The sequence below is a fragment of the Carcharhinus amblyrhynchos genome, chromosome 5 (genome assembly GCF_965287045.1).
Source record: "Carcharhinus amblyrhynchos chromosome 5, sCarAmb.v2.hapA, whole genome shotgun sequence".
In the NCBI taxonomy this organism is placed as follows: Eukaryota; Metazoa; Chordata; class Chondrichthyes; order Carcharhiniformes; family Carcharhinidae; genus Carcharhinus; species Carcharhinus amblyrhynchos.
Genome location: NC_137328.1, coordinates 103,218,649 through 103,246,392, shown reverse-complemented (window position 1 = coordinate 103,246,392; position 27,744 = coordinate 103,218,649). Strand labels below are relative to the sequence as shown.

The 27,744-nt window shown below is 41.0% G+C and overlaps 1 protein-coding gene across 1 annotated transcript in view; it reads left to right on the top strand.

Annotated features, from left to right (window-relative positions):
- slc30a5 (solute carrier family 30 member 5) overlaps positions 1-27,744 on the top strand; it is a 48,966-nt gene that overhangs the window by 1,291 nt on the left and 19,931 nt on the right. Inside the window, exons 2-5 of the mRNA XM_080189357.1 lie at positions 12,327-12,449; positions 14,074-14,140; positions 20,874-20,959; positions 26,292-26,379. Of these exons, the coding sequence (XP_080045483.1) occupies positions 12,327-12,449; positions 14,074-14,140; positions 20,874-20,959; positions 26,292-26,379 (364 nt within the window). The remainder of the gene's footprint in view (positions 1-12,326; positions 12,450-14,073; positions 14,141-20,873; positions 20,960-26,291; positions 26,380-27,744) is intronic.

Below are 27,744 nucleotides of genomic sequence, written 5' to 3'. Positions count from 1 at the left end.
TCTCCACCTCTATCCTATCCATCCCATTCATCATCTTATACGTCTCAATGAGATCTCCCCTCATTCTTCTAAACTCTAACGAGTACAAGCCTAGTTTATTCAGCCTCTCCTCATAGCTCAACCCCCTCAACTCCGGTATCAGCCTAGTAAACCTCCTCTGCACTCCCTCCAAGGCCAAAATATCCTTGCGCAGGTGCGGCGCCCAAAACTGCACACAGTACTCCAGCTGCGGCCTCACCAATGCCCTATACAGCTGCAGCAAGACCTCCCTACTTCTATATTCAATCCCCCTCGCTATGAAGGCCAACATCCCATTCGCCTTCCTGACCACCTGCTGCACCTGCAAGCTGGGTTTTTGCGACTCATGCACAAGGACCCCGAGGTCCCTCTGCACCGTCGCCTGCTGCAGTTTTTCGCCACGTAAGTAATAGTCCTTCCTACCAAAGTGGACCACCTCACACTTGCCAACATTAAATTCCATTTGCCATTTCCTGGCCCATTCGCCCAGCCTATCTAGATCCTTCTGCAGACTCTCCACACCCTCCGCACAATTTGCCTTTCCCCCAATCTTGGTGTCATCAGCAAATTTCGACACCCTACACTCGGTTCCCTCCTCCAGATCATCTATATAAATGGTAAATAGCTGAGGCCCCAGCACCGACCCCTGGGGCACCCCACTAGTCACCAACCGCCAATCCGAATAGCACCCATTGACCCCCACTCTCTGTGTCCTATTTGACAACCAATCCTCTATCCACGCTAACACCCTACCCCCAACTCCATGTCCCCTGACCTTCTGCAATAATCTCTTGTGAGGTACCTTGTCAAACGCCTTCTGAAAATCCAGAAAGACCATATCCACTGGCTCTCCTCTATCCACTGCCCTAGACACATCCTCATAGAACTCCAGTAAATTTGTCAGACATGACTTCCCTTTAATGAAACCGTGTTGCGTCTGCCCTATCAAGCAATTCCCTTCAAGATGCCTCGCAATTTCCTCCTTAATGACGGATTCTAACATTTCACCTACCACAGACGTTAAACTAACCGGCCTATAATTCCCCGCCTTTTGCCTGGCACCCTTCTTAAACAACGGCGTAACATTAGCCGTTTTCCAATCTTCCGGCACTTCCCCGGAATCCAGCGACGTCTGGAAAATAACCACCAAGGCATCCACTATCACCTCCGCCATTTCTTTCAGAACCCTCGGATGCATTCCATCCGGTCCTGGGGACTTGTCCACAATCAGCCCCTCCAGTCTGTCGAGCACCACCTCTCTAGTAACAGTAATGTCATTAAGACCCTCCAGTCCTCCCACCTTTCCATCGCTAACACCCGGCAAATTATTCACGTCCTCCTCCGTGAAGACAGAAACAAAAAAGTTATTCAAGACCTTAGCCATATCCCCATCCCCTACCACTAGGTCCCCTTTCTCATCCTCTAAAGGACCAACGTTCACCCTAGCCAGCCTCTTCCTTTTTATATATTTATAAAAACTCTTGCTATCCTTTTTTATATTAAGTGCTAGCCCAGCTTCATAGCTTCTCCTACCCTCCTTTATCAACTTCTTTGTCAATCTTTGTTGACATTTAAACCTTTCCCAATCCTCTTCTCGCCCACTGCTCTTAGCTACTCTAAATTCCTCTGCTTTTAATTTAACACTTTCCTTCACCTCCTTCGTTATCCACGGCTTATTACCTCTCCTCCTACGGTCCTTTTTGACCATCGGAATAAATTTCTGCTGAGCACCAAGAAAGATCTCCTTAAAGATCCTGCTGTATCCCTTGGTAATCCTCCTCACTGTCCGCTACTCCTCCAATTTTTGTATCATCTGTAAATTTACTAATCAGACCATCTGCATTTTTCTCCAAATCACTTATTTATATTATGAACAATAGAAGTCCCAGCACTGATCCTTGTGGAATACTGCTTGTCACAGACCTCTAGTTAGAAAAGTACCCGTCCACTGCCCCCTCTGCTTTCTATGCCCAATCCAGTTTTGTATCCATCTTACCAGCTCACCTCAGATTCCATATGACTTCACCTTCTGTGTCAGCTTGCAATGAGGAACCTTATTGAACGCTTTATGAAAGTCCATGTATACAATGTCCACTGGCCTGCCCTGGTCAATTTTTTTGTCACTTCCTCAAAGAGCTCATTCAAGTTTGTGAGACATGATCTCTCCTTCACAAAACTATGTTGTCTATAGAACATAGTCTATAGTTAATAAGCCTATTTGCTTTCAGATGTGGGTATATCCTGTACCTCAGAATCTTCTCCGATAATTTCCCCACCACTGATGTAAGGCTCACAGGCCTGTAATTTCCCAGATTGTCTCTCCTGCCATTCTTAAACCAAGGAACAATGTTAGCTATTCTCTAATCCTTTGGTACCTTGCCTGTGATTAAAGAGGATACTACGGTTTTGGCCAAAGCCTCAGTAAATTCTTCCTTCGCCTCTCAGTATTCTGGGATAGACCTTATCTAGCCTTGGGAATTCATCCACCTTAATGTTTTTCAAAACCTCCATTACCTCTTTCCCCCTTTTTTGTCTCAACATGTCCTAAGATATCAGCATCCTTCTTTCTTCACTCACCATCCACCACATCCTTCACCTTTGTGAATACTGATGTGAAGTACTCATTAATGATCTCACCTGGCTCCACGTACACATTTCCTCCATTCTCCTCGAGTGGACCTATTCTTAACTACCCTCTTTCTCTAATATGCATAAAAAGCCATGGGATTCTCCTTAATGTCCTTGTGCATGAGTCGCAAAAACCCAGCTTGCAGGTGCAGCAGGTGGTCAGGAAGGCGAATGGGATGCTGGCCTTCATAGCGAGGGGGATTGAATATAAAAGTAGGGAGGTCTTGCTGCAGCTGTATAGGGCATTGGTGAGGCCGCAGCTGGAGTACTGTGTGCAGTTTTGGGCGCCGCACCTGCGCAAGGATATTTTGGCCCTGGAGGGAGTGCAGAGGAGGTTTACTAGGCTGATACCGGAGTTGAGGGGATTGAGCTATGACGAGAGGCTGAATAAACTAGGCTTGTACTCGTTAGAGTTTAGAAGAATGAGGGGAGATCTCATTGAGACGTATAAGATGATGAATGGGATGGATAGGATAGAGGTGGAGAGACTCTTCCCGCTCAAAAAAGACACTAGGACTAGGGGGCACAGCCTCAAGATAAAGGGGAGGCGGTTTAGAACGGAGTTGAGGAGGAACTTCTTCACTCAAAGGGTGGTGAATCTCTGGAATTCTCTGCCCGTTGAAGTGGTGGAGGCTGCCTCGCTAAATATTTTTAAGAAGCGGGTTGATGGGTTCTTGATAAGAGAGGGGATTAAGGGTTATGGGGAGAGGGCGGGAAAGTGGAACTGAGCCACAACAGATCAGCCATGATCTTATTGAATGGCGGGGCAGGCTCGAAGGGCTAGATGGCCTACTCCTGCTCCTATTTCTTATGTTCTTATGTTCTTAATCCTGCCTGCCAAGGACATTTCATGACCCTTTTTGCCTTCCTAAGTCCCTGTTTAAGCTCTTTCCTGCTATCTTTATATTCCTCAAGAACCTTATCAGTTTTCAATTTCCTGAAATTTATGTATGTCTCCTCCTTTTTCAGTAAGCTCACAATCTGTCTTGGCATCCAGGGTTCCCTAACCTTGACACCTTTGCCCTTCATTTTTATAGAGACATGCTTGTCTTGAATTATTAACAACTGACTTTTAAAAGACTTCCGAATATCAAATGTGGATTTACCCTCAAACAGCTGCCCCTAGTCTACATTCCTTACTTCCTGCCCAATATTGTCATAGTTAGCCTCCCCCCAGTTTAACATTTTCACTCCTGGATTCTATCCTTTACTGCAGGTATCTTGAAACTTATTGAATTGTGATCACTGTCCCCAAAACAGTCCCCCACTGAGACGTCAATCACCTGTCCAGGCTTGTTTACCAGAACCAGGTCTAAGATAGCCCATTCCTGAGTTGGACTATCTACATATTTCCTGAAGAAGCACTCTTGGACACACTGAACAAACTCTGCCTCATCCAAACCCCAGGCATTAAAGGGATCCCAGTATATGTTGGGGAAGGTAAAATCACCCATCACAGCAACCCTGTTCTTTTTACATCTGTCCATAATCTTCACCTCATGCTGGCTGTTGGGAGGTTTGTAGTACAACCCCATAGTGTGATTGCACAGCTCTGTTCCTGAGTTCTGCCCATATAGCCTTACTGCATGATCTCACCGAGGTATCCTCCCTCTGTGTAGCTGAGACATCAGTGAAGCAACACCCACACCTCTTCTGTCATCCTCTGTATCTCGCCTGAAGCATCTAAATCCAGGAATGCAGAACTGCCAGTCTTGCCCTTCTTTCATCCAAGTCCCCGTAATTGCCACAACATCATAATTCCATGTAGTAATCCAAGCTTTAATTTCATCCGCCTTACGTGTCATACTCCTTGCGTTAAAACAAACATGCCTCAGACCATCTGTCCTGTCATATTTTGTACAATCTCCATGTTTTATTTCTCTTAGCCTTACTGGACCCATTTACTGAGTTCTCCACAGTCTCTGTACTGTCTGACCTACTGCTGTGGATCCCAACCCCCCACCGTAATAGTATAAATCCACCCAAACGGCATGATCAGATCTACCCTTTAGGATGTTAGTGCCCTTCCAGCTAAGATGCAACCTCTGTCCTTTTTGTACACGTCCCATCTGCTGTGGAAGAGGTGCCAGTGACCTAAAAATCTGAAGCTCTCCCTCCTGCACCAATTCTCAAGCCACTTATTAATGTGCACTGTCTTCCTATTTCTTGCCTCACTACCTCATGGCACAGGGAGGTTCCTGAGAATACAACCCTGGAAGTCCTCCTTTCAGCTGCCTTCCTAAATCCCTGAACTCATTTTGCCGGACCGTATTTTCCTTTCAACCTATATTGTTAATTCCAACATGGACCACGACTACTGGCTGTTCGCTCTCCCACTTCAGAATGTCCTATTCCTGCTGAGAGACATTCTCGACTCTAGCAACAGGGAGGCAACAGGCTATCCTGGAGTCTCGATCGCGGTCACAGAAGCACCTGACTATGCCTCTTACTGTTCTGTTGGAACTTGTGGAATTTGACAGAAAATCTCAGCGATTACAAAACCCAGGGTGACCCTGGGCTTCAGTGTCTCTGGGTTAAGAGGAGATGGTGCAAGGTAGGAAATTGAGCTTGGACCTATTGGTGCATTCAGCCTGCCTCAAACAAAGGTGGTATCTTTGCACCAGTTGTAGTGTTTATAGATGTATGAACACTACATCAGCCCTGGAAGCCATGCAATTACATGGGACGTGACATGAAACCCAGACTGATTAAGCAGAAAAACTTGGAAAATTCCCTTCTGGCCCCACTTGTGTGACAAAGAACAATCTGCGTTTATATAATGTATTGCTGAGGTGTAACTGCTTCACAAAACTAGTCCAGAAGGCCACTCGGTCAATGATTAATGTTATATGCCACCTATCTGTCCTATGAAGTAGGATTCTCCTTCACTGCGGATGTGTGTGGATGTGTTGTGCAGTTATTGGATGAGAGCAGGATCAGAAACAACCCTTATTACCTCACAGCTGTCTAACTTGCTAACACTCACTGTCAGTGCCTCACTTGAAGAATGACACTTGAATATGATACTGTAGGGTGTCAGAGCTGCACACCAGTAAGGCCTCTACCTTCAGAGGAGAGAGGGAGGAAAAGGGTGTGCAAAATAAAGTCAGTAGAATAAAATCAAAGTTATAACGTACTGCAGTTTGATCAGCATCTGAAGAAATTTATAAATTTCAAACAAAGAAAATTGTATGAGAGTAAGGAAAATACTGCAGTTGCTGGAATCTGAAACGAGCAGAAAGTACTGGGAAAACTCAGCATGTCTTACAGCATTTGAAGGGAGAGAAAAGAGATTGAGTCTATTTAGTTCTTCGTCAGAACTAAAGAGAAGGAGAATGTGTTAGATGCTAAACTGCAGCTTATGAGGCATGTCCCAGGACATTGTGGGAGACTAGGGAGGAAATTGTGGGTTCCCTAGCTGAGACATTTGCATTATTGACGGCCACAGGTGAGGTGCCTGAAGATGGAAGAGTGGCAAATGTTGTGCCCTTGTTTAAAAAGGGCTGCAGGGAAAAGCCTGGGAACTACAGGCTGGTGAGCCTCACATCTGTAGTGGGTAAGTTGTCATAAGGTATTCTGAGAGACAGGATCTTCAAGCATTTAGTGAGGCAAGGACTGATTAGGGACAATTAGCATGGCTTTGTGAGTGCAACATCATGTCTCACAAATTTGATTTGAGTTTTTTGAAGGGGTAACTGAGAAGATAGGTGAGGGCATTGCGGTCAATGTTGTCTACATGGACTTTAGCAAGGCCTTTGACAAGGTACCACATGGTAGGTATGTTGCATAAGGTTAAATCTCATAGGATCCAAGGTGAAGTAGCCAATTGGATACAAGATTGCCTTGGTGACAGAAGAAAGGGTGTTTGTAGAGGGTTGTTTTTCAGCGGTTGTAACCAGCGGTCTGCCTCGGATCAGTGCTGGGTCCACTGTGCACTGGAGGCACAGTTAGTAAGTTTGCAGATGACATCAAGATTGATGGCATAGTGAACAGTGAAGAAGGTTATCTAGGATTGCAACAGGATCTTGAACAATTGGGCCAGTGGACTAACGAATGGCAGATGGAGTTGAATTTAGATAAATACAAAGCGATGCATTTTGGAAGATCAAACCAAAACAGGACTGACTTAGTTAATGGTAAAGAAATCTAGGGGTACAGGTTCATTGTCCACCTGTAACTCCACTTTCAAGGAACTGAGTGGTGAAGAAGACATTCGGCATGCTTGGTTTCATTTGTCTGAGCATTGAATACAGGAGTCTTGTTGGAATTGTACAAAACATTAGTGAAGCCACACTTGAAATACTGTGCATAGTTCTGGTCACTATTATAGAAAGGATATTATTTAAACTAGAAAGAGTGCAGAAAAGATTTACCATGGTGCTACTGGGACTTGATGGTTTGAGTTATAAGGAGAGGCTGGATACACAGACTTTTTTCCCCTGGAGCATAAGAAACTTAGGAGTGACCTTATAGAGGTCTGTAAAATAATGAGGGGTATAGGTAAGGTCAGTATCTCTTCCCAAAGGTAGAGGAGTCTAAAACTAGAGGGCATAAGTTTAAGGTGAGAGGGGAGAGATACAAAAGGGTCCAGAGGGGCAATTTTTTCACACACAGGGTGGTGAATGTCTGGAGCAAGCTGCCAGAGGTAATAGTAGAGGCGGATACAATTTTGTCTTTTAAAAAGCAATTAGACAGTTACATGGGTAAAATGCGTATAGAGGGATATGGGGCAAATGCAAGCAATTGGGACTAGCTCAATGGTAAAAACTGGGCAGCATGGACAAGTTGGGCTGAATAACCTGCTTCCATGCTGTAAACCCCTGACTCTGTGTATTTGTGGTAGATTTCAACAAGATGTCAAGAACAAGGCAGGTGGCCTGGTGTGGGGAAGGGAGGGTTTTTGCATTGAGACATTATATGCATGGGATATTTATTTTAAAAAAGATGGAGGAGAAAGGTCATGGTCTAAAGTTACTGAACTTAATGTTCGGTCGTGAGGATTAGGGTTAGGTTGTAAAATGCTTAATTGGAAGATGAGATGCTGCTGCTGGAGCATTGCAGCAGGCCAAGGACAGACGTGAAAGCAAGGTGCTGAGTTAAAATGACAAGCAATAGGAAGGTTGTGGGTTATGCTTGCAGTCTGAACAAGATGTTCCATAAAGCTGTTGCCCAGTCTGTGTTTAGTCTCCCCAATATAGAGGAGACCACATTGGCAGCAGCAAAAGCAATAGACCAAATTGAAAGAAGTGCAAGTGAAACACTGCTTCACCTAATAGAAGTATTTGAGGCCTTGAACAGTGAGGAGACAAAGGGGCAAGTGTTACACTGTCTGTGATTGCAAGCAAAGGTGCTGTGAGGGGTTGCACATGAGGGGGGAGTAGACCAGGATGTCATGGAGGATGTGGTCCCTATGAAATGCTGATGGGGGTGATGTGTTTAGTGGTAACATCATGCTGGGGTTGGCAGAACAGGTGGATGATGATCCTTTGAATGTGGAAGTTGAGGACAAGAGTGATCCTGTCATGGTTCTGGGAGGGAGGGGAAGGGGTGAGGGTCGAGGTGCTGGAAATTGGTTGAATCCAGTTTAGTACCCTGTCAACCACAGGTGCGGGAACCTCAGTTAAGGGAAAAGCAGACATGTCAGAAACGCCATTTTGGAAGGTGGCATCATCAAAACAGATACAACAAAGGCAGAGAAACTGGAAGAATGGGATGGAACCCCTACAGGGAGTAAGGTGCGAGAAGCTGTGGGAGTTGATGGGTTTGTGATGAATGTTGGTGGTCAGTCTATCGCCGGAAATGGAGACGAGGAGTCAAGAAAAGGAAATTCCAATTCAATTCTAGTGAATTTTGTTTTGAAAATGTCTGTTCATGGTTCTGGAGGCTTTGGCCTGAAGGTAACCCAGAGGCATCCTCTGGTTAAATATATAGAACTGTGTTTAGCTAAACCTCTGGTTAAATATATAGAACTGTGTTTAGCTAAATCTCTCATTAAATATATGGATCTGTGTTTAAAACAATTAAAAATGTCAGCCGGGGTGGCATTTTCAAAATAAAAATTGTTAGATTTGAACTGTAACTTTAGGTGCCCCATATCCCCCAAAATTGGTTTGGATGTTAGAGGATGCCATTGCACCTGGTATTTCACCACCACTTTCTTAAGGGCAGCTAGGACTGGGCAGCAAATGCTGACCTTGCCACAACGTGCAAAGAAGAAGAAAAAATTGGAACCAGAGACTTTATAGCTCAGAATTAATCTTTTGTCAGGAGCCAAGAGTTGACGAATCATCTGCTTCAGCACTTAGGATTTTTGTATTACCTCTTTCTAGAAATAACGTTTTGTGGATGCAAAAATTTAAAAACTGCAAATCAAATATTATGTAATGAACTTATTCTGGAGATGCTGCTGATGGGTGTGGAGTTTTTGTTTGACAGCAACTTCAGTTTTCAATCCAAAATATGCTTAGAGACTACTATGAAATGAAATAAATTTAAATCAAGAAGCAGCACTAAAACAAGTTAAAATGTAATAAATTAGGAATATGTAACACATGTACACCATTTACTCTTCACCCAATCTGTTTAATCATGACTAACTATAGAATCATATAGTGCAGAAGAGGCCCTTCGCCTCATCGAGTCTGCACTGACACGTTAGAAATACCTGAACTTCCACCTAATCACATCTGCCAACGCTTGACCCATAGCCCCAAACGTTATGATGTGCCAAGTGCTCATCCAGATACTTTTTAAAAGATATGAGGCAAGCTGCCTCTATCACCCTCCTAGGCTGCACTTTCCATCCTCTAGGTAAAAAAGATTTTCCTCACATCCCCCTTGAACCTATGTCCCCTCATAACTGACCCGTCAACTAAGGGGAACAGCTGATCCTTATCCATTCTTTTCAGATCTGTCATAATCTTATACACTTTGGTCAGGTTGCCTCTCAGCCTTCTCTGTTCCAACAAAAACAACCCAAGCCCATCTAGCCTCTCTTCATAACTTAAATATACCATCCCAGGCAGCATCCTGGTAAATCTCCTCTGCACCCCCTGCAGTGCAATCACACCCTTCCAATAATGTGGCAACCAGAACTGCACTCAGTACGCTAGCTTGGGTCACTCTGTGTGAAGTTTGCATGTTCTCCCCATGTCTGCATGGGTTTCCTCTGGGTGCTCCAGTTTCCTCCCACATTCTGAAAGACGTGCTGGCTAGGTGCATTGACCCGAACAGGTGCTGGACTATGGCGACTGGGTGAATTTTGCAGTAACTTCATTGAAGTGTTAATGTAAGCCTTACTTGTGACTAATAAATAAGCTTCAGCTGTGGCTCACCAAAGTTCTATACAATTCCAACATGACTTCCCTGCTTTTGTGATCTATGCCTCGACTGACGAAGGCAAGAGTCCCATGTGCCTTTTTCACCACCCTATTAACATGCCCTTCCAGTTTCAGAGATCTGTGGACAAACACACCAAGGTCCCTTTGTTCCACAGAACTTCCAGTGTCCTACCATTCACGGAGTACTTTCTTTTGAAATACTCCTTCCAAACTGTATCACCTCACACTTTTCAGGGTTAAATTTCACCTGCCACTTACCTGCCCATTTGACCATTCCATCTATATCTTCTTGTAGTCCAAGGCACTCCACCTCACTGTTAACCACCTGTTCAATCTTTGTGTCATCCGCAAACTTAATAATTCTACCACCCATATAGTCATCAATGTCATTTATAAAAATGACAAATAATAAGGGGCCCAACATAAATCCCTGTGATAGACCCTGTGATTTTGGCTTCCAGTCACCAAGCAGCCTTCTGTCATCACGCTCTATCTCTTTATCAAATTACCCTGTAGCCTATGTGAATTTACCTTCTTTACAAGTCTCCCATTCGGGACCTTGTCAGAGACTTTGCTGAAATCCATATCAACTGCGTTGACCACATTACCTATATCTGTACACCTAGTCATCTCCTCAAAAACTTCAATCAAATTTGTTAGGCATGACCTCTCTGTGACAAAGCCATGCATTTGTACCTCCATTCTTCTTACCCAACTTCTTTGCTCCACATTGTATGACATCCTTGCTTTGCAAATCTGTTTTGAAAATTTCAATGGTCAGAACATCTGCATCTTTTTGGGGGGCAAGTTTCAGATTACCACTGCCGTTTGTCTGAAAAACGACATTCCTGCTTTCACTTTGCCCTAATTTGACTATTGTGTCCCTCGCTTTCGATTCCCCCATCAGAAGTAATGGTTTCACTTTATCTACCCTATCACATTCCTTAATCACTTTAAGCAAATTGAATACCACTCAATCTTTTTAACTTCAGTGAATACAAAACCAAGTTGTGCAACCCAACTGATTTACTCCTTTAAATCCCATATCATTCTTACAAATCTGCTTTCTATACCCAAGAACAGTATCACCCTGAGATGGTACTGAAAATTGACCACAGTACCTCAGGTAGGGTCTGACCAAGGTCATGTGCTCCAGCAACATTGTTTCTCACTTGTACAACCATCTGGGGGTTAAAGACAGCAATCCATTAACTTCTTGTGCCTTTGTTCCTTCATTGCTCCTAGTCTGTCATAAGAAAATCTTGTTTATTTTTCTTGGATCCAAAGCCTCTCACTTTTCCACATGAATTGTCTGTCTCACTTCTGCCCACTTATTTAATGCATATGTTTTTCATTTCCTTCACCCATATGTGCAGCTTATTGACTTCCCAGCTGTCTGCCACAAATCTGAATGGGCAACTTTATTACTTCACTCAAGACTAGCAGAGATTTGCCAAACATTTGTGATGAAATTATTATCTTTATTCCAACAGTGCTTAATCCCCTAAGCCATGTCCAAAGCAAAATAGATTTTCATCTAGTTTAAACAGTGCTATTCAAAAATGATAACTTTACCAATCTGACTTCAGTTGGCTGGTTGATGCTCTTTCTTATCAATATGCTTCCTCACAAAGGCAATACGGACAGAATGTTTTTCAGCTCTGGGCTTTTGACAGACATTTAATTATATGTAGGTTATTGGTTTACACCATTGTCCCCTATCTGACCTTCCAAATCCTATGTGAGTTGTCAAGAAAGGTGGAAGCTGCAGTAAATTGTAAAGGCTTTTTCACAGTATTGTAGTGGGAGGGAATTGTCCTGAAAGAAAAATATGTCCTCATACAACATCACAAGCAAAAGACGACGGGTGTTTTAACAGCAACAGAATTAGTGGCAAAAAAAACTCAAGGGGTGATGATAATTTCTCCTCTCCAGCATGTTGTTGCAATCTGGAATGCACTGTCAAAAAGGGTGTTGGAAACAGTTTGAATAATAACTTTCGAAAAGGAATTGATTAAGTATTTGAAAGTTTTGCAGGGAAAAAGGCAAGGGAGTGGGTCTTATTGAATCATCCTTTCAAAGAACAGCTGCTGTGGGCTGAAGGGCCACCTTCTGTTACATTCTATGATTCTAAATAGAATGTTGCGCATGGGAAATTTTGAAAGGAGATAAAATAACTTTAGAATAAGGTGGTGCAAAATTAAAATGAATATACATTTGTTAGTGCATATACTGCCTTAAGACAAGCTGGTAACAGTGCAAAAAATATGAACATTACTATAATTTGTCATTTGTCTTATTTAATTCAAATACTGATCAATTTTGACCTCTCTGCTGCAGGTTAACTCGATATATCACACTGCTATGCCTGGCTAAGTTCCTTAAGGTTATTGGAATTTTTGAATCATATGACCTCCTTAAAGTGGTCCATATTGTCCAGTTTGTCTTCATAATCCAATTGGGGTAAGTTTTTAATACAAAATCATTCAAACTCACCCTATTGATACTGCAGATTATTTTTAAGACCTGACAATTGGTTGCAGGTGCAATTCTGTAGCATTGTGTTTGCTTAAAGATGTACTAATGTCTTGGTCTTAACATTACTATACAAGTCCACAAAGACTGATCTCTTCTAGAAAATAAATTTTATCTTGTGTTTTAATTCCATAATGACAGTAAAGAGGTAGGAAGGGAGAAAGTACAACTATCTTAATTTTAACCCAGTGATATCTTTCTATCTAGATCTCCCGTGCAAGAATGAGGAACTTAGTGGAAAAAATAATGTTGTATTTCTCAATCATCATTGATTTTATAACAGTCAAATTTCTTTTAATTCGGCATCCTATCTTCCTTCCTGTCATTCTGTTTAGAATTAAGGCAGTGTTCTGCCAACTTACTTGGTTCTACCATCTTCCTTCCTTTGGTCATGTGGAATCATTTCATCATTATACCTTGCCCTTGGATTCTACATGCATTAAGATATGCAGATATAATTCCCACACTCAGACAAAAATGATATTTGTAATATAGAAACTTTACACCAGTGAAGAAATTCAGTGTTGGTTGTTCTACTAGTTGAATGTATTTTTGTGTTACAGTTTCAAATTGTTTGTTTATTAATGTCACAAGTAAGCTTATGTTAATACTGCAGTGAAGTTACTATGAAAATCCCCAGTCACCACACATAATGCCTGTTCGGGTATCCTGAGGGAGAATTTGGCATGGCCGTTGCACCTAACCAGCTCGTCTTTCAGACGGTGGGAGGAAACCTGAGGAAACCCACGCAGACACAGGGAGGAGGTGCAGACGCCGCACAGATGCATAATCTGCCAAAGATTTTCTCATTTTAACTTGCTGTTCCAGAGTGTATGTTTTTGCGTCTGACTCATGAGGATCTCAGGAGGATCTGTTTGACCTAATAAGGCTATGAGTCATGTTATTTCAGTTATCTGCTGCAGTGTTTAGCTTATACTAAAATCTATTGGTGAATAAAAGCAAATAAAATTAGTTGTACCTGGCCTAATTAGAAAACAGTTGCATGGTACGTCAGGTGAGATGTCAGCTTTTGACCTCTGCACCAGGTGTGCTGGGACAAAAGTATGTTCTGGCTGTAAGAGTCCTATGTAAGATAAGTTTGTCATTCTCACTCCTGCAAGTGAAATTTCTCATTTTACATTAGTTAGCAATGTCACTCTGGTAGGACCAACATTGAATAGTTTGGGTCAAATAATCAAATTGTTGGTGCCCTTCTGAGATTGGGGTTAAATATTCTGCATTTGTATTTCGGGTTACCAAAGGAACAGGTTCTAGGGGAGGATATACATCTGGAGAACACTTATTCCATTGTGCTGAAGCAGAAACTGGGTTTATCAATCAGTATTGTAGATGAGGTAGTGGATGTGAGGGAATTAATTTAAGAGGAAAGAATAGTTGTCAATATAACAAAATCCCCTTAAATGAATGAATTCCCCTTGTGTCCACAAACCCATTCAGCTGTAAAGAATGGTAAAACCCACATCCCTCTCTTGTCTTATTTATCCAAAATAAGATTATTTTTAAGGATTCATTCTGTTTTCTCTGTTGTTAGATCTGCGATATTCTTGGTTTTATTTCAAAAACCATTTTCATCGGGGAAACCAATATCAAGACGACTGGTGAGTTAATTGTGTTTCTAGAAGATAACTGCAACTGTCTTTAATCACTGCTTGACCAAGGCACATCTGGATTTATATCTAGCAGGTGGCCAAATAGGTTTCATTTGGTTATCAATTCCGTGAGTGTAGGACTTGGTGCTGTGAATTAGGAGTCTGTCGTTGTATTGTGGATGAGGCATTATTTTAAATGTTGGCCACTAATGCAATAACGTGGTTGAAGAGGATTCTTGCAATGACTTTTCCTGTGGCAGTCATTAGGGAAATCTCTCTGTAAATTTCACAGTCGGACCTATCCTCTTTCATGAAGGTGGTCACAATTGTGGCATATCTGAGATCTCCCAGCATGTCTTTTCCTTCCAGATATGAGAGATGAGATCATGGATTCGAATCAAGAATGCCTCTCTACTGTCTTTTAGTATTTCAGCAGGGATTCCATCTGCATTGGGAAATCTTAGTGTTTTTCAGCTGTCGGGTGGCTTTCTGACCTTTCGGCAAACCAGGGTTACGTAGAAATATACATAGAAACTAGAAGCAGGAATAGGCCATTTGACCCTTACAGCCTGCTCCACCATTCATTATGATCATTGCTGATCATCAGATTCAATATCTTGATCCCCCAAGCCTCAAGAGCTATCTCTAATTTCTTCTTGAAATCACACAATGTTTTGGCCTCATCTACTTTCCCATGGATTCACTGCTCCCTGGGTGAAGAAATTTCTCCTCACCTCAGCCTTAAATGCTTTACTTCTTATCCAGAAACTATGACCCCTAGTTCTGGACACATTTATGACACAAATAAATACTTTTCTACATTTAATGCACATCTGTTGTCTCGTTCATAGAATATGGAATTTTTATCTCTGCATGAGATACACGTTTAAAATTCAGAGCAGATGTACATATCTATCACCATCAATCTGTGCCTCTACTTGATCATGGGAACGATCTCACCACCTCTGCCTTTGCAATAATGAACAAATGCTGGTCCAATAAAATATAAAATGTCCTGTAATAAACTTGTAAGAACACAATAACTAAATAAATAAAACCTCAATGTATTTGACTAAGCAACTATGATATTGAATTCTGCTTTGATCTTTGCTTCCAGACAACCTTGTGTCCAGCTCTGACCTATTCCTCATTACAACATCAGTTGGTTATCACAATGAGCTTTAAATCTAGTGCAAAATTATCCCATTTAAATCTATACCACAGCAAGTGCGTTTTGACATGAACTATTTCAAAATCTTTTTAAAATTTATTACAGGATGACACAGTGGTTAGCACCGCTGCGTAACTGTGTGGGGGACCTGGGTTTAATTCTGGCCTTTGGTGACTGTGTAGAGTTTGACCATTCTTCTTATGTCTGCGTTGGTTTTCTCCGAGTGCTCCAGTTTCCTCCCACACACCAAAGATGTGCAGGTTAGGTTGATTGATCATACTAAATTGCCCCTTAGTGTCACTAGTGGGGGAATTTTTTTAATTCATTCGTGGGACATGAGCATTGCTGACTGGCCAGCATTTAATTGGCAGTGTAAATGCATAGTGTTTCAGGCTAGGGGCCTGAGTGGGATTGACAGCCAACCCAACAAGTCTCGTTTGCTTAATATCTTCTGGCAAATAGTTATCATGAAGAAATGAGTTTGTTTTTTTTCTTGTTCAAAAGAGTACCAGCTCTTGTCAATTTAACAAGCTCATTTATGTAGTGTACAGCATGCGATTTATTAACCTGCCAATCTTGGAAGTTCTTACGGCACACCACATTTGAATCTACAGAAGCAGCCTAGCATTTCTATGTTTCAGCACACAATTTTTAGTTATTTAAGATTAAATTTCTTTTTGCATTGTTGTCTTTGTTTAACCTCTAAAGCAATAAGTTCTAATCACAAGCAGAAACACAACATGCTGGAGAAACTCGGGTTTGATAGCATCTGTAAAGAGAGAATAGAGCCAACGTTTTGAGTCAGGATGACCCTTTGTCAGAGCTCTGCTGAGTTTCTCCCACATTTTCTGTTTTTGTTTCAGATTCCAGCATCCGCAGTATTTTGCCTTTATATTATTGTAAATTCTAGAGCTTGTCAGTCCTGGCTGGAATTTTTAAAAACTGAATGTTTCCTTTTTGCGGGTTGAATTTTCAGCAAGGCAGAATAATAGTAGTATAATTTTGCAGCTGGACTGTGGAATCAGTCTTTTTGTCCCAACACAAGTCACTGTTTTTAATGTATCCCTTTCAGGGATGTACATAAACAAAAGGGGCATTTTTGAGTTGATGCCATTCACCACTTGGATACTAGAGCAAAGAAGCAGACAAACCTTCTAATATATATATTGTTCATGTTTGTCCTTTGTGGAGTGAAGTCATCTAGGCATTATATTGTACTAGGAATCTATTTTTATCGAAGTCACCAGCACTGGAAGGGCTGCACTTGAAGACACCAAGAGAAAGGTAGAAATTTCAAAGGCACTGGCCAGCCATAAGCTCCTAATCCTCCTCAGATATGGGGTTGGTGCCAGTGGAATGGAGAATTGCAACTCATGTTCAGAGAAGCATGCAGGGATAAACCCAGCAACTACAGGCCAGTCAGTTTAATCTCAGTTCTGGGAATGCTTTTAGAAACAATTATCTGGGAGAAAATCAACATTCACTTGGACAAGCGTGGATAATTAAGCAAAATCAATCCAAATTTTTAAAGGTCAATTCTGTTTAACTAACTTGATTGAATTTTTTTGATGAAGTTGTTTTTCAGATAGGAGGAAAATATACAGTGTGCTCTTCAGAGTTCAGTACTAGGACCGCTGATTTTCCTGATATATGTTAATGACTTAGACCTTAAAGTACACAGGGCACCAAGAATTTGCAATGACACAAAACCTTTTTGTTCTAACGCCCAACCTGAAAAATGACTTGAAAGACAGAAAGTTAAGTGCCAAGCCAAAAGTGCTTTGTAACATTTATATATGGTTGCAAACTAAACTTACTGCAGAATCAGTAGCTATTTCTCCAGAATACCAAGGGCGACTGATGATGGCAGAGCTTATAGCACAATAAGCTATCAAGAGGGACACACAAAGCTAATTCAATAACCGTTCTTGATCAATTTATTGAATTTTACTTCACATCATTACCATATAGGAGTCATGAGTATTAGTTTGACAGTTCATTGCACTTGCCTCTGAGAAGGAAGAGAACTAAGATGTTGAACAATTTACCTGTTAAAATGTTCTGTCAGTGTGAAGATCAGATAGCACTATGCAAAATGAAGCAGGAATTCTTAATTCAGCAATGCAATGTATATCTGTAGAACTGGTCAGAGAGATACATTTTGTTTTCTAACATTTTAAATTTGCAATATTTCCCAATAACTTGATTATAAAGTCTGATCTAAAGAAATTGTGTAATTGGGTAGAGTTTCATGGATTTACATATTAAATTGTTCATTAGCCACATAATAGCACAGTGGTTAGCGCTGCTGCCACTCAGTGCCAGGGACCTGGGTTTGATTCTGGACTTGGGTTGAGTATGTGGAGTTTGTACGTTCTCCCCATTTATGCATAGTTTCTCTGGTTGCTCCGGCTTCTTTCCACAGTTCAAAGATGTGCATGCCATGTGGATTGGCCATGCTAATTCACCCCTTGATGTCCAAAAATGTGTAAGTTAGGTGGATTAGCCATGGTGAATGCGCAGAGTTACAGGGATAAGGCAGAGGGGAGGGCCTGGGTGAGATGCTTTTTCAGAGAGTCAGTGCAGATTTGATGGGCCAAATGGCCTATTTCTTCACTGTAGGGATTCTATTGTTCTATAAGTTGATTCACCCCACATCCCCCAGTTGATTTGCCACTTTTTCAAGACCACATAGTGAAGTGAAAAGTTTAACTGACTTAATAAAGGAAAAAACTCTGCAGTGTAATGCCACTTCACATATAAAATTCTTAACTCTACACCAGATATTCTCATATTTGATTCTTTTCCTACTCCAGACAAGATATTGAGGCATAGTGTAGTTATAACTATCTCATCATAGTCTAAATACCAGATATTACTTGTCATTTATTATGGTATTATACAACCTAATCATATTTCCTGCATGATTTGCGTGTTCTCCAAAGTGTAGTCCAGGTCAACACACTTTTAAGTCCTGGCACAGTCTTAAGGTTATGTTAGGATAATTCAATCTGATTTACACTGATATCTCTTGTTTGCAGGTTTGGCTTGTTACAGCCTTTTGGGTCTGGTGTCTTGTAAAAAAGCTGTTCATAAGGACTGTTGTCTCATTAATGCATAAATCTGGTATTGGACACCTGCTGTTTTAATTAGAGCGACTTGAGATATATGCAAGTTAATGGAGGTGTGGGAATTAAATGTGGTCTATGATGTTCCATCATTTGCATTTATCCAGTCCACAAGGGGAAAAAAGGCTTGAACAGTTGTGGTTTAGCATGTCTCCTATCACTTCATTTTTTTTCCTTAAAATGTAAAGGTGTCAGTGCTGGCTCTGAGTATGAATGTCACAGATTGAAGTTCCACCACAGATACTTAGCACTTCATCCAGGTGACACTTCAGTGCTGCACTTTGAGTTGCCAACCTTAATAAAAAACTTAAAAGCCCCCTTCAGCATTCAGGTGGGTATAGAAGATCATCTAGAAATTGTCACAACACCTTAAAGAAAGTGACAGTTTAGAAGGTTAGCCATATTTGTTTAATAGAGTCAAAGTAGAAGGGAGGAAACCATAAATCAACAGGTGGGCTTACTTACTAGAAGTGCAGACATGATATCTACATTGCTTGCAGTCCAAAGTGATATTGTGTTTTGGGATTTGTGTTAAATTCATTTAAAAGCACTTAATGAACACTAAAAGATTATATTGTCATGGAGATGGTTGGGGCTGAAGAAAGTTCTTGGTTTTCAGTTTACCCATGTTTACTGGGAGAGGGTGGGGTTTGTTGCAGTTGGACCTTGTGTGGTTTGCAGCTCACAGAGAAGCCCTAAAAGTTATTAGCTTCCAAGTAGTTTGGGATCAGAGAAGGCAACGGGGACCATTTAAAGCTCGCACAGCAGTGAGACTGGAGCTTTGAGAAACCCAGGGCCAGTACCAGCTTAGTGAAACCAGTGGTAAGTGAAGGAGTTGGAAGTGAGCCAGTAGTTGTAGGCTAGGTGCAGCTTTGTGAATCCTGTTGAATGTAGTCTCAGGAAGAAAAGTTGAACTATTTGGAGTGAGCAACCTGAGGCTGAGGGACTTTTGTGATAATCCAGAGACTAGATCTTTAAACTCACAGCCGCCATTGATGTCCTGATGGGTTGCTGAGAAATCTGTGGGATCTGTCTTGGTCGCATCTGTCATTTAACGTGCAGTGTGGTGTGTTTGACCACGGTTAGCCTATTCATTCATATTTACCTCGTAATTCTGAATGTTCAAGTATAAGATAGATGTTGTAAATTGTTTTGGTTTTCTGATTTTGTATGATAAAGTTTGTTTTGCTTTTTAAAACCTCGGAGTGTGGTGGTTTTATTTTCCCAGTGGGTAACTAGATTTCAAACTTTGTCTACTTCAAACAAAAAGTTACCAATCCCTAACTAGATTGTTGTACTGTGTTATTTCTGGGGCTTTGCTTTACACAAATGAACCAACATATCTCCAAATATTAAAGCAGTAACTACATTTTAGAAATAATGTACTGGATCAACCTGAGAACGTGATAGATGCAATATCCGCATAAGTTAATTGTTTTTTCCACAGTTAGATTGCAAATACAGTGCTTGCAGATATTATGTTCACTCATTCTAGTCTCCTACAGTTTATTGAAATCTTCTTCGTTGTGCACAATATTTCACATTTGGTACCTTACAATTTTGATGGACTCTGTGCTGAACTATGTATATTGGAAACAGCTCAGAATAATATAGATAACAGTGAAGATGATTCTATGAGAATATTCAGTATGGCAAAAAATATTTTTGGCACGGTGGCGCAGCGCTTAGCACTACTGCCTCACAGTGCTAGAGACCTGGGTTTGCTTCCCGGCTCAGAGTCTGCACGTTCTCCCCACATCTGCATGGGTATCTTCAGGTGCTCCAGTTTCCTCCCACAGTCCGAAAGATGTGCTGGTTAGGTGCATTGGCCATACTAACTTCTCCCTTTGTACCCAAACAAGCACTGGAGTGTGGCAGCTAGGGGACTTTCACCATAATTTCATTGCGGTGTTAATGTAAGCCTACTTGTGACAAATAAATAAACTTAAAAACTTAAAATTTTTCTTAATATTTTTGAAACAGACTCCCCTGTCCAGTGTTTTTTTGGCTTCAGAGAGCCTCACTTGTCTAATAAACCCTAAGCTATGATTCAACTTTAGCAGCATCATTTTCTAAAGTTGTCAAAAATGTTTTCCACGTGAGATGACCTGAGATGCACATAAAACTCTGATGTAGCTTTAGCAAAATTGCACTGATCTGTAAGATCCAGATACTTTTGGCCTGAGGCAAGGCTTACAGTTCGATCTTTTTTAAAACTGTTGGCCTGCCGAGTTCTGGTTGTTAAATTAACTAGGCATGACTTTCTGTCAAAGAGCTGATGTAGTAGATATGCTGCCTGCTCTCAATTTAAGAAATGCTATGAATTGCATTGATTTATGTAATAATCGTGAATCAGTAAAATTTACTTTTGTATGGACTGAGCTGAATGAAAATGCACAAGAGCCACATGTAGGTTTCTGAAATATGTTTAATTTTTTTACAGTGGGTCAAGATTGGCAAACATGCAGTTGGTGGTTGTGTTATCTTGCTGTTATGGTTCTTTGGACTAACACTTTGTGGACCGTTGAGGTAATTTTTTTAAACATTATTTACTGAAAACATTTAGATTTTTTTGTAATGCAATAATTATGATGTGTGATGGAATATTCTCCACTTGCCTGGATGATTGCAGCTCTAACAACACTCGGGAAGCTCAACACCATCCAGGGCAAAGCAGCTGGCTTGATTAGTGCCAATCCACCACTGGCAACACTATGGATGCCATGTGTACCATCCACAAGATGTTCTGCAGCACTTCTTTCCAACACATTGATAGCAAAGGAGTTGTAGAATAGGAATCTAAAAAGACGATTAAACTTAGTGAGAAAATTGAATTTATCTGTACATCAATGCACTCAGTGGAGACAATCAGGAAAATACATTACATAGAAACATAGAAGAAACTATCTTCTATGATAGGAGGCGGCCATTTGGCCCTTCAAGCCTGCTTCACCACTCATTAAGATGTTGGCTGATCATCCAACCCAAAGCCTAATCCTGCTCTTTCCCCATAACCTTTGATCCCATTTGCCCCGACTGCTAAATCCAGCCACCTCTTGAATGCATTTAATGTTTTGGCATCAATTACTTCCTGTGGTAATGAATTCTACAGGCCCAACACTCTTTGGGTGAAGAAATGCCTCCTCACCTTCACCCTAAATGGTCTACCCTGAATCCTTAGACTGTGATGCCTGGTCCTGGACTCCCCCAGCAGTGGGGGAACATCCTCCATGCATTTATCCTGTCTAGACCTGTTAGAATTTTACAAGTCTCTATGAGATCCCCCTTCACTGTCTGAACTCTAGTGAAAATAATTCTAGCCTGGTTACTCTCTCCTCGCACATCAGTCCTGCCATCCCTGGAATCAGCCTGGTAAACCTTCCCTGCACTCCCTCAAGAGCAAGAATATCCTCAGAAAAGAAGACCGAAACTGCGCACAATACTCGAGATGTGGCATCAACAAGGCCCTGTATAATTGCAACAACAATGTAGAATGACACTGGGAAACATAAAACACTGTTCAACATTGAGTAATAATAATGGTGTTTAAAAATAATATTTTATTCAAGAAATTTTTCAGTCCAAAGATTGAATTGCACTGTGATTTGCATTGGAAAATCCATACATAGACTAAGTAATCAAGTTAAAATTGTGTGACAATTATGTCGTAACAAAAATAGACAAATTGAGCAGGTCTTGGGGAAGTAGGGGGTGGGACTTTGAAAGAAGTATTGAATTAAATTATATTAAAATTGCAAACTACTACTAAATTATATTAAAATTACAAACTACTACATTACGGGTAATGAAGCACATATAGATTGAATCATTTAAGTACATTGAGGACGTGGATCATATAAGGAATAAGGTCTATATTGGTACCTTTCATCCTGCATCTTACTGGGTTGAGTTGTCTTGCCTTGGCATAGTGGTGATAATTAGATTGCCTAAGGAATTTTCTGAATTTAGTCCAAATATTAATTCCTCTTGGTTTGTAGAATTCCAAAATTTTGCAACTTGAAGGATGTTGTCATGTAGCTGGTACTGAGGGCTGACGATAATTCTCAGCGCACATTTCTGTTTTCGTGTGATCTGGGCAGTTTGTGCATGTGTATGAGGCCAGGTGCCTCACAGGCATAGCATATTCAACTAAGGGATGGCATAGCCAATGTAGATCAAGAACAGCTCATGAACAGGGGTTGTCAGAAAAGGATGAGTGCAGGAAAAAAAATTCTATAAAAGGAAAGGAACTAAACTCTGAAACTTCATGGATGACTAAAGATGGAAGTGAACAAAAAAAGTCAGGAAAGAGGCATGTGATCAATATAGACCTGGTAGAGCAGTACAACAGCAGGTGAACAAAGGACCTGGGGGACTAAACACAACATAGAAGAGTGGGTGAAAAGAGGATGTAGAGGCAATAATCATCATCAAGAAAAGTGAGCAGCAGGCCCATTTGCAGCGAGAGGGAGGAGCTGCAGGGCCATTCACAGTGAGAGGGAGGAGCAGTGGGGGACTGTTGGCAGCTGATGAGCTCATGAGGTTGCCACTGCACTTGAGGTCCTGGGGAAAGGTGAAATGAAAACAGTAGGTGTACGTGTGCATACACTCCAAGCACTGGCACCTACTTGATTGATCATGATTTGAGCAAGGGCCCATAAGGTCATGTGTATCACCCATATCATGACAGAAGTCAATGAGCTACTGTCTAATCCACACTCTGGTCAACATCGATGTAGTCCCAAAGCTGCAACAGAAACAATGTCATGGGGTACTGATGATAGAGCCCTGTTTGTCCAGTGCCTTACTGCCAACCTGATGACTCCTGGTAACCCAGAGGTGTAGAGTGTCCACAACTCCTGGTTAGCCCTCAGGGCCTCCATAATCAGCACCTGCAAAGAGACATTTGGTCACTTGCCCAGAAAACGCCAAGACTGGTTTGATGATAGGATCCAGGAGCTGATAAGTGCAAGGCCTTTCTGAACCTGAGACAGCAACCCAACTCTATTACAAGAAAGCAGCTCTGCTGAAATCTGGAGTCCAGCAAAAAAAACCCACAGCCAAATGGTGGGTGGAGAAAGCGCAGAAGATCTAGCAGTTATCTGACAACCATGACACACAAGGTTTCTTTAACACAGTCAAGTATGCTTATGGTCCAAACACCCAAGGCCCCATCCCACTGATGACCAAGAACAGAGATGTGCTCAAGAATAGAAGCAGCCCAAGCTATCTGGAAGGAGTAATTCGGAAACCTCCTTAACAGAGAATCTATCTTCAACACGATTGTCACCATCTCCAACCCTTAGAATGTTATCCACCAGCATCTCAGTACAACACCAAATCATCACAAGGTAGAAAATATTATTCATAAATCAAACAACAATGCCTCTGGAGCAGTGCCATCCCTATTGAAGCATTAAAATATCATGGAGAAGCGCCTGCGCACATTGAGGTTGCACCCCAAGCCATTGTCAACACTTCCACCAAGGTGTACAAGATGATGGGCCTTACACTGAACATCCATAAGACAGAGGTCCTCTACCAAGCCATCAATTATCAAAATCCACATTGAGGCTTTGGACAATGTGGATCATTTTCCGTACTTTGGGAGCCTACTGTCAACAAGAGCAGACATCAGTGAAGTTCAGCACCATCTTCTGTGTGCCAGTGCAGCCCTTGCTAGCCTGAGGAAGTGTGTGTTTGAAAACCAGGACCTCGGACGCAGCACCAAGCTCATGGTCTGCTGAGCAGTAGTGATATCTGCCCTCCTATACGGCTTGGACGTGGACTACGTACAAGCAGGCAGTTCAAAACGCAGGAGAAGTACTGCTCTCTGTGCAAAACCCTGCAAATCCATTGGAAAGATATGTGCACCAACGTCAGTGTTCTTGCTCAGGCCAACATTCCTGGCATCAAAGCATTGACCACAGTCAGATCAGTTCTGGTGGACAGACTATGACATCTGCATATCTGACATAAGATTCCCAAACAAGCACTTTACTCTGGGCTTTGAGAGCAAGATCACCTGAAGTGGAGGAAAAGCATCCAAGAAGGAGCTGAAAACCTCAAGTTTTATTGCTGAGAGCAAGCTGAAGCAAAGAGAAAGGAGTACGTGGCAACCCAGGCACCTCACGCATCCACTACTGTCTGCCCCACCTGTGACAGAGACTGCAGGTCACACATTGGACTTTTCAGTCACAGATTTTTAGTGTGGAAGCAAGTTGTCCTTGACCCTGAGGGACTGCACAAGAAGAAATATGATGAGAGAATACTAAGTAATTAGGAGAGAAGTGAAAATATAATTTGGAAGGCAAAGAAGAACCATGAAAATTTATCAAGACATATAAGACAAAATCTAATATCTATCTTTGATTTGATTTATTATTGTTGCATGTATATGCAGCGAAAAGTATTGTCACACTATACGAACAAAGCATATTGTACATATTTCCATAGGAAAGGAGAGGGTGCAGAATGTTGTGCAAACACATCAATTAAAGACAGGAAGGCAAGGGTGGGAATGGGACAGCTAAGGAAACAAATAATACACATGACAATGAAGAGCTGGGAGAAATATTATTTTTCAAAATTATATTTAACATTAAATTTCTGGTATTTACCAAGTAGATAGAATAAATGGACAAAGCATTAGATGGTGAAGTAAGTAGATGAGTGCATTGAAAATAAAATGGGACGTTAAAAACATTTTCAGAGTTTGATTAATTTATTAAGGAATTTTGGGGAGAGATAGCAGAGGCACGGCAACCCATATATAATCATGTTTGAAAAGGGCATAATGCTAGAGAACTGATGAATAGCAAATCTAACATGGTGACCAAACTCCCATTCTGTGCATGATTAATATAATGAGAGGCTCGACACACTCTGCTTGGCTCCTGCTCATTCCCTTAAAGTTTTTGAAATTTATATGTTAGTCACAAGTAGGCTTACATTCACACTGTAATGAAGCTACTGTGAAAATCCCCTAGTCACCACACTTCAGTACCTGTTCGGGTGCACTGAGGGAGAATTTAGTATGGCCAGTGAACCTAACCAGCACATCTTTGGACTGTAGAAAGAAGCCAGAGCAACCGGAGGAAAACAGTGCAAACGCAGGGGGAATATGCAAACTCCACCCAGACAGTGACCCAAGCTGGGAATAGAACGCAGATATCTGGCACACTGAGGCAGCAGCGCTAACCACTGTGCCACCCCTTATCTTGGCATCTGCCAGGAACACGTCATTATAGATTTGGCGTGGGGGAAAGCAACCATCATTCACCCTGCCCCATGATTCTGGGCTGCATTCAAAATACAAGATTCAAACATGGCAGATTTATATGTGTGTTGTAAGAAATGGGTAAGTCGTTTAGGCACTCCTGGCAGTAGGATCATGAGGTGTGTGTATTAAAAGGTATCAGGAGGGCGAGTCTATTGTTAGTCAGTTTATTTTGTGTTTCAAATATATTTCACTCATTTGCAGGATCAGAAGATCTCAAGGGCTGTAGGTCTGTTCTAGGTCATCCTATGCCATACATCTGTCCCTGCCTTAAGAGGATCACTTGCTTGCAGATGTCTACAAATGCCTCTTGTTTAGCAAGGCACAGGGAAATGTGCAAGCGCTGATTTTAAGTTGACCTCCGTTGACTCTTCCTTCCTCTGGAGGAAGTATCTTTGCATTCATTCACTGCTTTCCAGTAGAATTCATAGTCTTTTGGAATATTATGAATGAGAGTCTGTTCTAATGCACTGTGATGGAGTGTATTGGTGCACCACTCTGATGTGGATTGCTCTGTTCTGATTATCTTAATTAAAGCCTTTTGAATTTAAAGATGTATACCCTTATATTTTCTCTTGACAGAACAGTACTTCTGTTTGAACATAGTGACATTGTTGTCATTTCACTGCTTGGCGTTTTGTTTACCAGCTCTGATGGAGGCCCAGCAAAGGTACTGTACATCACCAAGGCATCCTCTGCATATTCACTTGTAAAAAGATGGAGAAAAGTATTGTACGTTAAGGCGATAAATTCTGTAACTTCTTTAGATAAATTCAGCAAGCTAAATAGACACTGGTATTTAAAACAGTATTATAACTGCTGTTAGTATTGAACAACCTTTATGAATGGCGTTAATACTTGGTGATTATTTTCAGTTGGTTAAAATTCTCCCTTATAAATAGAGAAGAGTAGCATATACTACAAAATGGATCTTTGAGTCCTGGTGTTTATTTTAACTGGTCAAATGTATATCTGGAGGTGAGTGCTGAATTTAATAAACTGTTAAATTCATTACATTAAATTTAAAACACAAAAGTGGAAAACTTCTATTCTTAATATATTTGACTAATTTACTGGTGGGATCTAATATTTAAGCCTGAAAAATTTCATGAAAGCCACAAAAGAAAAAATTCTTAAACTTAATTTAAGCAGTCATTTAAAAAAAAATTCTCATTGTAGATGCCAAAAAAACTTTTGAGCAGCATGCAGACAATTGCATCATTTAACTCCTGTAAATGCTGATGCCTTAACCCTGATTTAGGGCTGAAAGAAAAATAAATGCCACATCTGTAGTTGGTATGAATGAATTGTGCGCAGTACACCCAATATAAATTCTGTGAATGAACTTGTTTCAATTAAAGTATATTTGATTATTTCAATGAATTAATGTGTTTTGAGGTATGGCATCACTCATGTTTAGCAGCTAGGACTAAATGCAAAATAATGAATACGTAAAATGGAATTATGAGAGAATGTCAAATTATTAAATCTATTAAATCTTATTGGCTGATGGGGTGAGCATTTTAATATGTTGGACAAGTTTAATAGTTGTATCTTCATAATTAGACCATTGTCCAACCGCTAATGATCCAGTGTACTATGCTAAAATACAAATCCTTAAATTGATTGTGATATTATGCTTTGTACTTCAATTAGTTTTCTGTCTATTAATTCAGAATGAATAACTGTAACCACATATAACGTAATCAGAGGGTTCCTGTAGTGGGTGAGCAAAGGTTGAGTAATGCATCATCCAAACTGCTTTAATGAATTTCACTTTCTTCACTCCATTTGGAAATTACAGTATGAAGAGCTCTTTGTTTGATGGAGCCAATTATAAATTATGTTACTCACCAATTGCAAGTTTAACAGTTGTAGTTATGGATATTGTTATTTCTGCAGCAAGGTACTTTAGGCTCCTGTTGCTATCTCAGTAGAGACTAACTTTTTTTAAATAAATCTAAAGTCCCAGTTACTTAGAGAAAGAAGCCACAGTATTCCATAGTTTAAAACAGGGATTTTTACTATACAAGAG